The sequence below is a fragment of the Dermacentor variabilis genome, chromosome 5 (genome assembly GCF_050947875.1).
Source record: "Dermacentor variabilis isolate Ectoservices chromosome 5, ASM5094787v1, whole genome shotgun sequence".
In the NCBI taxonomy this organism is placed as follows: Eukaryota; Metazoa; Arthropoda; class Arachnida; order Ixodida; family Ixodidae; genus Dermacentor; species Dermacentor variabilis.
Window position 1 is genome coordinate 193,820,147 of NC_134572.1, and position 14,926 is coordinate 193,835,072.

Sequence of the window (14,926 nt, forward strand, 5' to 3'; positions counted from 1 at the left end):
CTTTAGTCAACCAAGGGAACAGACGGGTTTCAGGAAGGAATACTCTACAATGGATCACACCATTTCATCAATCAAGTAACCGAGAAATGCGCAGAGTACAATTGTCCTCTCTATACGGCTTTCATAGATAACGAAAATGCATTTGGTTCAGTCGAGATGCCAGCAGTCATAGATGCATTACGTAATGAAGGAGTACGGGACGATCACGTAACTATCTTGGAAAGTATATACAGAGATTCCACAGCTGCCTCAATTCTCCACAAGATGAGTAGGAAGATACCTCTAAAGAAAGAGGTCAGACAAGGCGACACAATCTCTCCAATGGTATTCACTGCGTGCTTGGCAGAAGTATTCAAGTTATTAAACTGGGAAGGCTTAGGAGTAAGGATCAACGGCAACCTTCGATTTTCAGACGACATTGTCCTGTTCAGCAACACTGGGGACGAGAGACAACAAATAATTGAGGGCCTTAACAGATAGAGTATACGAGTGGGGTGAAGGTATAATATGCAGAAGACAAGGATACGTCGCGTTCAAAAGGACGCCGCGTTCTCGGCCATCCTCACGACGGCTGGGGACGGGAAGAGGTGGGCGTCATCGAGTGCCCGTTCGTCATCACCGAGTGAGCCTTTGTCGTCACGCCCGGTGCTGTGCGATTCTTCTACTCAAATGAGTACGTCGATGCGTTCAACACCGATGTTGCCCTACAGGGTGGTGGAGACGCACACGAGGCTAGAGCAGTCGATGTGTTCCTGGGATACCGGTCCGACGACGAGTGTGTCCGACGACGCCAAGGTGGTCGGTATGACGCATCTCGAAATGGCCAATTTGCCCCATACGATACTGCTCGCTCGAGGCAAGCCCTACATGGTCACGTTGAACATCGACGTGAAGGATGGACTCGTGAATGGTGCAGTAGGTGTACTTCGATAGCTCAAGCACAGGGAACGCGACGCGCGCGATGCAGTTCGCATTTGGGTGAAATTTCACGTGCCACATACTAGCCGTCTGGCTCAGATAAAAGCCTCGCGCATGCTGCTCGGAGACGAGAGATCAAGATCACGGCCGATTGGGTGCCCACTGATGGTTCAATCTTAGTGCTGTCACCGTACAGACTGGAGACAGAATCGTTGTCCCCACCATATACGTTCATCCCGGAACGTCAAAGTGGGATGTTCAATAATTTATGAACGACACATTTGGGTGGATTCTCCCCGTGGACCCCAATCCCCTCAATACTGTGGGTGACATTAACGTCCATCTGTCTTTCCCCGACGGAAAGTGGTTCTTGGCGTTCCTCTTCCAAAGGTTCGGCTTTCAATGTTAATTACATCAAGACCAAGGTATCCACGACGCGCCATCGGTCGTGCATAGATAGATTAAACTTTATTTTCTAACGAATAAGGTGGCCTACACACACCCCACCACGCAGGTCAGGGGGCGAGTGCCGCCGCCTCAGATGCAGACGGGAGGTATTGGGTCCCAGCAGTCTCTTCAGCCAGTTGGACGAGCCGGAGCTGGAGCTCTGAGTCCAAGCTGCGCAGCAGGGTCTCCTAGGTGTCTCTACTACCTATATTGTGCGTTCCCCCGGGAGAGTACGGACTTTCCCATAATATGTGGTCGAGGGTCCCTCTCGCCCCACAAAGATTACAGCTATCACTCCTGGCCTCGGGGAACATGTGGTTCGCCATAGTCCGAGCTGCGCAGCAGGGTCTCTCAGGTGTCTCTACTACCTATATTGTGCGTTCCCCCGGGAGAGTACGGACATTTCCATATTATGTGGTCGAGGGTCCCTCTCGCCCCACAAAGATTACAGCTATCACTCCTGGCCTCGGGGAACATGTGGTTCGCCATAGTCCGAGCTGCGCAGCAGGGTCTCCCAGGTGTCTCTACTACCTATATTGTGCGTTCCCCCGGAAGAGTACGGACATTCCCATATTATGTGGTCGAGGGTCCCTCTCGCCCCACAAAGATTACAGCTATCAGTCCTGGCCTCGGGGAACATGTGGTTCGCCATAGTACGAGCTGCGCAGCTGGGTCTCCCAGGTGTCTCTACTACCTATATTGTGCGTTCCCCCGGGAGAGTACGGACATTTCCATATTATGTGGTCGAGGGTCCCTCTCGCCCCACAAAGATTACAGCTATCACTCCTGGCCTCGGGGAACATGTGGTTCGCCATAGTCCGAGCTGCGCAGCAGGGTCTCCCAGGTGTCTCTACTACCTATATTGTGCGTTCCCCCGGAAGAGTACGGACATTCCAATATTATGTGGTCGAGGGTCCCTCTCGCCCCACAAAGATTACAGCTATCACTCCTGGCCTCGGGGAACATGTGGTTCGCCATAGTCCGAGCTGCGCAGCAGGGTCTCTCAGGTGTCTCTACTACCTATATTGTGCGTTTCCCCGGGAGAGTACGGACATTCCCATATTATGTGGTCGAGGGTCCCTCTCGCCCCACAAAGATTACAGCTATCACTCCTGGCCTCGGGGAACATGTGGTTCGCCATAGTCCGAGCTGCGCAGCAGGGTCTCCCAGGTGTCTCTACTACCTATATTGTGCGTTCCCCCGGGAGAGTACGGACATTCCAATATTATGTGGTCGAGGGTCCCTCTCGCCCCACAAAGATTACAACTATCACTCCTGGCCCCGGGGAACATGTGGTTCGCCATAGTCCGAGCTGCGCAGCAGGGTCTCCCAGGTGTCTCTACTACCTATATTGTGCGTTCCCCCGGGAGAGTACGGACATTCCCATATTGTGTGGTCGAGGGTCCCTCTCGCCCCACAATGATTACAGCTATCACTCCTGGCCTCGGGGAACATGTGGTTCGCCATAGTCCGAGCTGCGCAGCAGGGTCTCCCAGGTGTCTCTACTACCTATATTGTGCGTTCCCCCGGGAGAGTACGGACATTCCCATATTGTGTGGTCGAGGGTCCCTCTCGCCCCACAATGATTACAGCTATCACTCCTGGCCTCGGGGAACATGTGGTTCGCCATAGTCCGAGCTGCGCAGCAGGGTCTCCCAGGTGTCTCTACTACCTATATTGTGCGTTCCCCCGGGAGAGTACGGACATTCCAATATTATGTGGTCGAGGGTCCCTCTCGCCCCACAAAGATTACAACTATCACTCCTGGCCTCGGGGAACATGTGGTTCGCCATAGTCCGAGCTGCGCAGCAGGGTCTCCCAGGTGTCTCTACTACCTATATTGTGCGTTCCCCCGGGAGAGTACGGACATTCCAATATTATGTGGTCGAGGGTCCCTCTCGCCCCACAAAGATTACAACTATCACTCCTGGCCTCGGGGAACATGTGGTTCGCCATAGTCCGAGCTGCGCAGCAGGGTCTCTCAGGTGTATCTACTACCTATATTGTGCGTTCCCCCGGGAGAGTACGGACATTCCCATATTGTGTGGTCGAGGGTCCCTCTCGCCCCACAATGATTACAGCTATCACTCCTGGCCTCGGGGAACATGTGGTTCGCCATAGTCCGAGCTGCGCAGCAGGGTCTCCCAGGTGTCTCTACTACCTATATTGTGCGTTCCCCCGGGAGAGTACGGACATTCCCATATTATGTGTTCGAGGGTCCCTCTCGCCCCACAAAGATTACAGCTATCACTCCTGGCCTCGGGGAACATGTGGTTCGCCATAGTCCGAGCTGCGCAGCAGGGTCTCCCAGGTGTCTCTACTACCTATATTGTGCGTTCCCCGGAAGAGTACGGACATTCCAATATTATGTGTTCGAGGGTCCCTCTCGCCCCACAAAGATTATAACTATCACTCCTGGCCTCGGGGTACATGTGGTTCGCCATAGTCCGAGCTGCGCAGCAGGGTCTCCCAGGTGTCTCTACTACCTATATTGTGCGTTCCCCCGGGAGAGTACGGACATTCCCATATTATGTGGTCGAGGGTCCCTCTCGCCCCACAAAGATTACAGCTATCACTCCTGGCCTCGCGGAACATGTGGTTCGCCATAGTCCGAGCTGCGCAGCAGGGTCTCCCAGGTGTCTCTACTACCTATATTGTGCGTTCCCCCGGGAGAGTACGGACATTCCCATATTATGTGGTCGAGGGTCACTCTCGCCCCACAAAGATTACAGCTATCACTCCTGGCCTCGCGGAACATGTGGTTCGCCATAGTCCGAGCTGCGCAGCAGGGTCTCCCAGGTGTCTCTACTACCTATATTGTGCGTTCCCCCGGGAGAGTACGGACATTCCCAGATTATGTGGTCGAGGGTCCCTCTCGCCCCACAAAGATTACAGCTATCACTCCTGGCCTCGGGGAACATGTGGTTCGCCATAGTCCGAGCTGCGCAGCAGGGTCTCCCAGGTGTCTCTACTACCTATATTGTGCGTTCCCCCGGGAGAGTACGGACATTCCCATATTATGTGGTCGAGGGTCCCTCTCGCCCCACAAAGATTACAGCTATCACTCCTGGCCTCGCGGAACATGTGGTTCGCCATAGTCCGAGCTGCGCAGCAGGGTCTCCCAGGTGTCTCTACTACCTATATTGTGCGTTCCCCCGGGAGAGTACGGACATTCCCATATTATGTGGTCGAGGGTCACTCTCGCCCCACAAAGATTACAGCTATCACTCCTGGCCTCGCGGAACATGTGGTTCGCCATAGTCCGAGCTGCGCAGCAGGGTCTCCCAGGTGTCTCTACTACCTATATTGTGCGTTCCCCCGGGAGAGTACGGACATTCCCAGATTATGTGGTCGAGGGTCCCTCTCGCCCCACAAAGATTACAGCTATCACTCCTGGCCTCGCGGAACATGTGGTTCGCCATAGTCCGAGCTGCGCAGCAGGGTCTCCCAGGTGTCTCTACTACCTATATTGTGCGTTCCCCCGGGAGAGTACGGACATTCCCATATTATGTGGTCGAGGGTCCCTCTCGCCCCACAAAGATTACAGCTATCACTCCTGGCCTCGCGGAACATGTGGTTCGCCATAGTCCGAGCTGCGCAGCAGGGTCTCCCAGGTGTCTCTACTACCTATATTGTGCGTTCCCCCGGGAGAGTACGGACATTCCCATATTATGTGGTCGAGGGTCACTCTCGCCCCACAAAGATTACAGCTATCACTCCTGGCCTCGCGGAACATGTGGTTCGCCATAGTCCGAGCTGCGCAGCAGGGTTTCCCAGGTGTCTCTACTACCTATATTGTGCGTTCCCCCGGGAGAGTACGGACATTCCCAGATTATGTGGTCGAGGGTCCCTCTCGCCCCACAAAGATTACAGCTATCACTCCTGGCCTCGGGGAACATGTGGTCGTGCATAGACCTAGCGCTTGCTGAGAGGATCTCCAGTGTCGTCACAGAGCCCATGGCCGTCTTGATAGACGGCGATGGGCTCCATAAAGCAACCATAAAGTAATAATTACTGTGGTCACAAGATAATACAAATAAACATAAAAACGCTTATTTGTGGAATATTGCTTTGTTGTTTTATTGTACATTCTTTATAGTTATATAACGCTTCGCTGGTCATCCGTCTTCACAGAGTGGAATGGCTCTAAGTTTTGTGTGTGTGTGTCAATCTCACGATCATTGGCGGAAAAGCGTAATGCTATTAACAGGGCGATTACCTTTTGTTTCTTACATACAATTAAGACTTCTTCTTTCACGATAGTCTAGAAACCTTATGGCTGGGTGTGACGAAAGGAGAAACAAGCTAGTACAATCAAGAATGATGTCACGCTGTCGCTTAAATTTTCTCAGTCTTCAGCATCTTCAAGGTTCAACAAAAGCTTTCAATAGATCTTTTTGTGCCGGTAGGTATTGAAGTGCGGAACGTAAACCTTCAATGTTTCGACACTTAGTAACAGTCATTTTAGCTTCGGCGTTTAAGATATCTCGATTTATTTAATCCGTATTTAATATGTATTTTATTTATTCTTCGTGGAATAAATTGAATTCATAGTCAGCACAAGTTCTGTGTTACTTCGCCTGCCCGAAATGGTGCTATAAACAGATGAATTGATTTATTTACTCCTCTGTGCCCTTTCTTGCACTCTTCGCATTGGTCATAGTTGCATTTTTTTGGTGGTTGTATTTCATTGCATTCTACGAGTTTAATGCTGCATGTGTCGCTGCTACTTCACATGGCGTGACTGCGTTTCTGTGTTTCCGTTTCTTCCATGTATGCTCGGCCCTTATGAAATACCCGAGCCTTTAGGGGTTCACCAATTATGGTAATGATGATGATAACATATGCAGCCGGAGGAAACGAGGTCATGCTGCCACAAAATATCCAGCTTAGTTACTTTAGGTTCTTCTAGTCGCTGCGAAGCGCAAATAATAATAATAATAATAATAATAATAATAATAATAATAATAATAATAATAATAATAATAATAATAATAATAATAATAATAATAATAATAATAATAATGGTAATAATAATAATAACAACAGCCCATGTACATACGCGTACCTCCCCCCCACCCTTTCTTTAAAATTTCTCACAAGTGCTAAAATATTCAAGGTTACACAATATACACAGTACACCAGCCAACAAAATATTAATTCGGTTGTTTGTCCTTGCGCCCATCCCCGTCTGTATTTTGTATGTACTGAAACAAACCGTCTTTGGACAGTACTCCGCTCCAATACATCCTGTATACAGCAAACGAGGTTGGCATAAAAGATAACTCTGGAGAATAACGTAGATTGGAAGCAACTGCGATCACACGCAGAGATGGCACACATTTGAAGGAAGTCATTCGTTAATAAAATGCTCACGGAGTCGAACCGGGTGAAAACTACTGTCTTCAATAACCACAATAACGATGGACACAGGGTCTTAAAGACCCCGTTTCTAACGCAGTCTTGCGCGTTGTACGTCAGAGAGCAGGGAATAAGAAAAATGGCTTCTTTTCCAAGTGTGGCTATATCAAATACACGTGTTCTAATCGTTCACTTGCTAACCACCGTGTCTGTCAATATATCGAGAGGCTACGTTCAAGAGATTCAGGAAACGAAGCGAAGAACCCCCCTCGGGTGCTACCAGTGCAAGCATCGTATCTCGGAGGCGTCGACGATCATGCGGGGCGCGCTGAACGGCTGGCGTTCTTCCTGTTTTCGGTTGAAGTTTCTAGACTAGTGCGGCGAGTTTGTCGCATCAGTGGCCGGTCGCTACTCACCCTGCGCAGCCTGGACCGGCGAGCCATGCCGCCCGTCAGCGTCGCGTCGCAGCCGGTTGTGCTCCTGCTCGCGACAACGGCGACATCCGACACGACACGCCTCCTCGTCGACGAGAAGCAGCGCCGCGTGCCGCATCGCTCGGTTCGCTGGCCACGAGCGCCACCCGCGGGCCCGTCTCGTCGACGAACGGTGGGCGCCTCGTAGCCGAAAACGTGGCCCTCGCTGATGTCGTCGCTCGCTGTCCTGGTACGAAATAAACATAAAAAAGGGCGGGGCCAAAATCACGTGCCTACTGTGCGATAGCGGGCATGAAACAAATGAAAATTACGTAAAATGGATCTTTAGGTAAAACCCAAAGCGCAAAATGTTTGAGAAAAGCCCTAGGAAAACTTACTCGCTCTGCTCTGTCCGCGGGGAAGGGACAATGGCATATTGACCCGTGATGAGATTCAGGCATTGCTTCTTCGCCTTTTTCTTGCTGTGCCTTGGATATTCAAGAATCCTCATGGCACGATTAATGAAGAATTATGAACCAACCGCGGGTTCTGACGATATCCGAAAAAGAATAAACATCGTAAAATATTCTGTTTCTTATAAGCAGATCGATACGTCGACATAAATTATGTCTGACTGATGGCTACCCATAAAAGGAAAGGAGATAAGGGAAACTTATTTTTCTATAAGCGTTGCCCTGAAGCAGTCAAAGGTGTGTCCCAGTGCTAGTGATATGTCTTGATAGTGGCAAATGAAGGATAGAATGCACATGCCCCTTACAGTCATTAAAACGAGGCCGAAATGCAGTTTGGTTTGGACCGATGTACTGCCCTACTGAGATATCGCGGTTTCTTCGCAACCTGTCTGACTCGAACATTTTTTACCGCCTTGTCATTAGACACTGCATCTTTTTAACGAAATGATTTCATTACTTGCCTAGAAACTAATTTCACCTTAGCTCTCTCATATGTGTTGCTTACACTCCATTGCTCGACTGCTTTGTGTTCCGGTAACAAGCTTGTGTGTTGTTTAGACTTGTAGGTGATGTTTCATTATCGGCTACAAAATTCACCTTTAACGACGATGTCTTTAGCATGTATAGAATGGGAGTGGCATTGTTAGTCCTCATCTGAACGGCAAAAAAGCTCACAGGAAGATGTAGGCTGCAAATGAAGAGTGCTGGTCGAAAATGGAACCATTGTTGTAGCTGAAGTTTCGGCAACGGGATTCGTCTTCATCGGGGAAGCGACTGCTGTCCCTAGCAGCGTTCTTATCTACTCATAGCTCACCCTCCCCCACCCTAAATTGGGGAGCAGGAGGTACCCTTATCGGTACCGACACATCCACCTTGAGATCACCGACAATAGGGGTAGTATCATGAACCTTGCAAACGTTCATGCAAGCTAATTCATGCGAGGTCAGTAGCCATGAACCTTGCGGGACTATGAGTGATTGCATTTTTTGCTTACTTACGGGGGTTAGAGCCATTGCTCGGGGGACTATGAGCCATTGCTCACGGGGGTATGAGCCATCGAAGATGACAGTTTTCGACATGCTGTTTTGTATAAGCTGTGTGCGTGATTAGAAAGAACTTAAAGGGAAGCTGAAACACTTTCCGAAAAAAATAACTTCCCTGCGGCATTCTACAGTTTTGAGTCCAGTGAACACGAATATCTCGTTTAAAAAGGGCGGAAACAAACGCAAGCGGCTGTTTTTTGCAAGAAAACACGCACCAGCGCCTCGAGGCATCGCGCGAACACCGCTGTTGCCCGTGATTGGTCGGGACCGCTTTGACGTCATTCACGGGGATCTCCGGTCGGCGCCGCCGTTTCAGAGCGTAGCACGCCGTTCTATTCTGGCTTCACAGATGTAGTTGTAAGCATTATGGAACGTTCTCGCTGTCTCGGAGAGCTTGTATTTTCGCCGTACATGTTCGAACCGACAGCCGATACAGAAAACGATGGCGGCAACGGGGGCAACGACGATGTTGAGTGTGCCAACAGCGAGAGCGATGTGTGCACCTTCTCGCGCGTTGGAAATCTTAGCTGGTGCATATGTCTTTTCATGTAGCTGCGCGTTCCAATGACGGGAGAAAAAACGCGCTAAAGTGTCTCTGGCAACTTACCGCTCGAAAAATGCCGAAGCACTAACATCTCATTAGATTGTAAACATGGGTACAGTTCCGCGATGCCATGCACCTTGCCGCTGCTTGTCTAAAGTTCCGTGGTTTTTTTGCGTGTTGATACGCGATCGCGAACATAAGTACCGCGTTTGGCTACTTCAGACTCTTCAACATTATCTGCCTGTGTCACACTGGCTGCTTCAAACTCTTCCACTGGTGATGGTAGTGAAACAGGTTCATCAGGGGCTCGGTTCTTAAGGTGCTCTGCTAGAACCTGAAAGAGTGCAAGGCATGGATGTCATGAATTTCATCATATCATGCATATCAGAAACATGACAACAGTTGGATTACTTACAGTAATTGAAAAACTTTTTCAGTAATTTATGTGATGGATTAGTTGTCTAGTGATTTAGTAATGTGAATTATTTGGTGTCTGTAATTTCATGGCTAAAGTAATTTATTAATTGCGTTAAATATGCACCATTAAGCTGTGTACGGCGCCAGAACGCTGGTAGTGCCGTGAGGTGTCGTGGAGGCACATGGGGGGGAGGGGGGGAGGGCATGAAATGTTAGCAAGTGTATGTTACCTTGAAGAAAGGTTGGCGTCCCTTTATACTTTGTTTTTGCTTCTTGTTTGCATGAAAACATTTTGGAAGTAATCGTAAAGTAATACCCCAACTTTTTTGAAAGCGGTAATTGGTAATGTAATTCAAATCAATGAGCGTAATAAGAAAGTAATAAGTAATGTATTATATTTACTTTCAAATAATAATTATGCCATGCGTGATAGCTAGTTAAAGGCAAGAAAACATTTTTTGTCCAGTAGCGATGCCTGTATTGGGCTAGACCACGTCAAACGCTGACAAGTTCAATACGTCACAACGTTACTTCCTTATTTGAGCCCGTTCGCCTTGCCACGGGTGCGGCTGTGCCGACGCTCGTTTCTGCGGCATTTCGCTGCTGGTAGCAAGCTGTGAGTGCGAAATCTACGGAACGAAGTTTTTGCACGCTGGGTTCAACTACTCTAACGCAAGCATGCAAATATTACCGTAACGCCTTATGTCCTGCAATTTGAACACGAATGCTGAACAGCTAAACCTGCGGGCACCGCGTGGTAGGACGAATAGGAAATATCACTGAATGCGCAAGCGTACCCCCGGCCACTTATTTCACCGTACCAAAACAGCGCCGAACAAACAGCCGTATACAGTGTTCCGTGACAAAACGGAGTGGAAAAACAGGAAATGAACAGGATGAAAACGGCAAGCACTGTGCACGCATGTGCATATTCCCGTCTGTGCCTCCACCTCGCTTCGTCATAGGCCGCTGGAAGGCCGTTTGTTCGACACTCAGGTGATCACCCGTTTAAAAAATTGCCCGTGTGCACATTAAAACCCTTACCTCACCCTTTCTCCTCTTGGCGAAGGCCGCTCTTGGAAGTTGCGAGGTGTTTCTTTTGTGGGAGAATACAGACGGAACAACGCCGGCCTTCAGTCGCGCCGATTTAATTGAAATACCGATTGCCCGCATCGTTGTCAAGCTCCGATGATAATCACTGTCGCGGAAATGATCCGAACACAGCATAGTTGATTTCGTCGGCAAGAAATTATCTATCCACACCGCACGGAGCCACTGCGCTGCAAGTTTTTTGTCCTTCGGGAACATGTGAAAAATGACATCTTCTAGCCCGCCAGTGCTCGCACAGCCGAATGCTGCACAGAACGAGGGCATGTTGGGTGCCCTTGGCTGTAGGCACTCACGCAGTACAGAAAGGAAGCACAGTTCACGAAAATCGCAAAAGAAAACAAACGTGAGCGGCGGCAGATCTCTCGTAGCGTCGTTTAGTAAGGCGCAGGACGGAAAGAAACATGCCAGCACATGTCAGCACGCCGGTCCGCCAGTACGGTCCCAGGGAATGACGTCACTCTCGTTGGTTCTCTCCTCCGGCTGCCTCCTCACCCGGCGCTCCGGGAAGTGACGGGGCGTGTCCGCGGGGGGGGGGGGTATTTAGAAAGCGATTTCTGCCCCTTATATCGACAATAGAAAGAAAAAATTTCAGAACCGTAAATTAATAGGTCTGTTCTTCCCAACCCCAGTAATTCATTGAAATTGTAAACTGTTTCAGCTTCCCTTTAAGCACTGTTCGCTTCACTTTGCTGAGTGCTTGTAGTGTTTGCCTTACGGGACTATGAGTCATTGTATTTTTTGCTTGCGTGCGGGTGTATGAATGCTTACGGGATTATGAGCCATTGATGATGATAGTTTCTGGTCACGGAGAATAAAGATGCATGGTGTTAAGAACGGCCCGCTGAGGTGCAAGTTTTGCCAGCCAGTTGCGACAGCAGCGTCGACTTTTCCTGGAAAGCCACCATCATACTTTAGCCAAACGGCGTCACCAAGTCTGCCGTGTACCAAGGACAATGCGCCGCGTCCGCCACTCTGCGTCGAGGGATGAGTTCGACGAACCAGGCTCTGTGACAGAACACGCCACCACCCACCCGGTCTGCTGTGAGCAAGGGAGGTTTCGAGGGAACGTAGGTGGAGGCCCCTTCCTACGCACCGTTCCTGAAGTAAGCCCCGAGTTCTGCGAAGACCGTCTGGCCTCGGTGGGGTCCGTGAAACCAGTGCGGAAATGTGTGTGTAAACTCTCTCGCAAATAGGCGGCTCGTCTACTGGTCGAACGTTTCCCTCACCTAGGGGTCGAGGGAGGACCGAGTGTTTATAAACCGCTGTTGTGCGGTTGCACAGGGTACTTTCTCTTGCAGGCATGCTAGACTGATGAACTGCAACGTCCTTATGTAGATACTGTAAACAAACCCATATTCCTCGTTCTCGATGAGAAGCAGTCTTTCCCTTCAACAACGTCCTCAGCGAGGATAAGTCGGACGACGGCATGGGCCAGCTACCATCTAATATAATACATGCCCGACTCCAATCTTGACAACTGGTTACGAGTGGGGGGATTGACTTCCAAATCCTCACAATGGATCCCTAGCCATATACAGCTTCGCTGTAAAACGCTGCTAAAGAAATAGCCAGTGGCTGGTCTCACTAAGACCTTTGTCCCTAAAAAGATTAGCGGAGTCCTTCCTCTACTGCTGATCATCATTGTTAGTCTGAAATAATTAATGTTTTATTCTGGGCAATTTTTGCGATGTGTCTGTGGGTTGCAGCGGGGATCGGTACTTCTAGATACGCGCCGTTTCTGAGGCATTTTAACATTTACAGAAAGAGCAGAACATTCGATTTCTTCGTATTTTTGTTCCTACAGTACCTTCTGTATATTGAAAGAGCCCCTGACCAATTTTGGTTATACACTGAAAGCTGTAAAGCGCCGTCGAAGAAGCGTTTTACCGAAAAAAAATATTTAATATAGATTGATTATTGTTGGAGATCGAATAAATTAACTGTCCAGTCATCATGCCGCTAGGAGGTCACTGCCAGCGGAGACGCTCTCTCCCTCCTTCCCTGCCTTCTCCCACATCGTAGGCGAGAGACGCACTGCGACCCAGCCTCCTTTCCTGCGGCGTTGCGCTTTCCGCAGTGGTTGATTAGTCGTGGTGAGTGAGCAAACACGTACTGCGAAGAGGAACGTGTGCGTCTGACCGTGGCTCTCTGGCTGCGAGAGCTCTGTATCGAGAGTGAAGAAACGCGACGTTTGATTTGCAATTTCAGCTGTTTTCGAGCAGCGGCGTACTGCTTTGTATACACGATTGTGAGCGCCTCCGATTCCGCCATTAATGTTGCCGGGATCCAGCAACACTGATACGTTCAGCTACCATGTGTCGGTTTATTCACAAGTTTCATTCACCCAACAAGACTGCGTACTCGTGACGCCTGCGGTAGAAATGATGATCCACATCCGCCGACAAGGTTTGTGAGTGGTGGCGCTGGCTAACACTGCCAGGTTTAGTTCTAGTAGTAACGCATAAATACACAAGAAAGTGGATAGGAAAACGGTGCTGCGGTAGCTCAATTGGTAGAGCATCGTACACGTAATGAGAAGACATGGGTTCGTTCCCCATCTGCGGCAAGTTGTTTTTAACAGCGAAGCTGTTTGAGCTTTTAGTTCCGCCGTGGAGCGTTACCAGAAACCTGAGCCCAGCTGTACGCCGCCTCGCCTTTCCTAGCAACCACCTGCAAGAGCACCGAGCCACCGAACTAGCGCCTTGTCCTGTTTTTGCTCATTCCTAGTGTGCCGTCACTTTTAGCGCTTCATCTTTTCGAAGCTATGCACCAACTAGCCCCACAACGTGTTTTACGGCAATTTCCTAATTTCATCGCCCTACCTAGTCTTCTGGCGTCGTCGACTGCGTTTCCATTCTCTTGGTGCCCATTCTGTAACCCTAATGGTCCAACGGTTATCTAACCTGCGCATTACATGACCTGCCCAGCTCCATTTCTTCATCTTAATGTCAATTACAATATCGGCTATCCCTGTTTGCTCTCTGATCAGCACCGCTCTCTTCCTGTCTGTTAACATTACGCCTAACATTCTTCGTCTCATCGTTCTTTACGCGGTCCTTAACTTGTTTTCGAGCTTTTTTGTCAGTCTCCAAGCTCCTTCCCCATATGTCAGCACCGGCAGAATGCATTGATTGTACAATTTTCGTTTTAATGATAATGGTAAGCTTCTAGTCAGGATCCGGCAATGTCTACCGAATGCGCTCCAACCCATTTTTATTCTGTAAATTTCCTTCTCATGATCAAGGTTCCCTGTGAGAAATTGACCTAGGTAAATGTACTCCTTCACAGACTATAGAGGCTGACTGGCGATCCTGAACTCTTGTTCCCTTGCCCGGCTATTGATGATTATGTTGGTCTTCTGCATAATAATCTTCAATACCACTCTTATACTTTCTCTGTTAAGATCGTCATTAATTTGTTGTAACTCGTCCCCCGTGATGCTGAACAGGACAATGTCATCTGCAAATCGAAGGTTGCTGAGATATTCGCCGTCAATCATTACTTCTAAGTATTCCCAGTTTAATAGCTTGAATACTTCTTCCAAGCACGTGGTGAATAGCAATGTATATATTGTGTCTCCTTGTCCGATCCCTTTGTTTATAGGTATCTTCCTACTTGCGTAGAATTAAGGTAGCTGTGGAATCTCTGGGGATATTTTCCAAGATATCTACGTAAGTAGTCTGAACTCCTTTTTTACTGAATGCCTCTATGGCTGCTGGTATATCTACTGAATCAAATGCCTGTTCGTAATCTATGAATACCATATAGAGAGGCTAATTGTATTCTGAGGGTTTCTCGATTACCTGAATCATGACATGGATGAGATCTATTGTAGAGTATCACTTCCTGAAGCCAGCCTGTTCCCTTGGTTGACTAAAGTCCAGTGTTGCCTTTATTCCATTGAAAATTATCTTGGTGAATATTTTATGTAATACTGGGAGTAAGCTAATGGGCATATAATTTTTCAATTCTTTAACATCTCCCTTTTTGTGGATTAGTACAATGTTTGCATTCTTCCAGTTTTCTGCGACCATTAAAGTCGATAGAGACTTCGTATAGAGAGCCGCCAGTTCTCAAGCAATATGTCTCCTCCACCTTTGATTAAATCGGTGGTTATTCCATCTTCTCCTGCCGCTTCTCCCATTTTCGTGTCTTGCAAGGCCCTTTTGAACACATATCTAGTTATAGGAGGAGTTTCTG

General features: G+C 48.9%; 1 protein-coding gene and 1 non-coding gene across 2 annotated transcripts in view; one reads left to right on the top strand and one right to left on the bottom strand.

Annotated features, from left to right (window-relative positions):
- pyd (zonula occludens-like protein polychaetoid) overlaps positions 1–7,234 on the bottom strand; it is a 468,585-nt gene extending 461,351 nt beyond the window's left edge. The window contains exon 1 of the mRNA XM_075693885.1: positions 7,143–7,234. Coding sequence (XP_075550000.1) covers positions 7,143–7,169 — 27 coding nt within the window. The 5' untranslated portion in view covers positions 7,170–7,234. The remainder of the gene's footprint in view (positions 1–7,142) is intronic.
- A 5,986-nt stretch (positions 7,235–13,220) lies between these two features.
- On the top strand, positions 13,221–13,292 carry TRNAT-CGU (transfer RNA threonine (anticodon CGU)). The gene has a single exon. It is a non-coding gene; the product is annotated as a tRNA-Thr (tRNA).
- Positions 13,293–14,926: the final 1,634 nt, after the last annotated feature.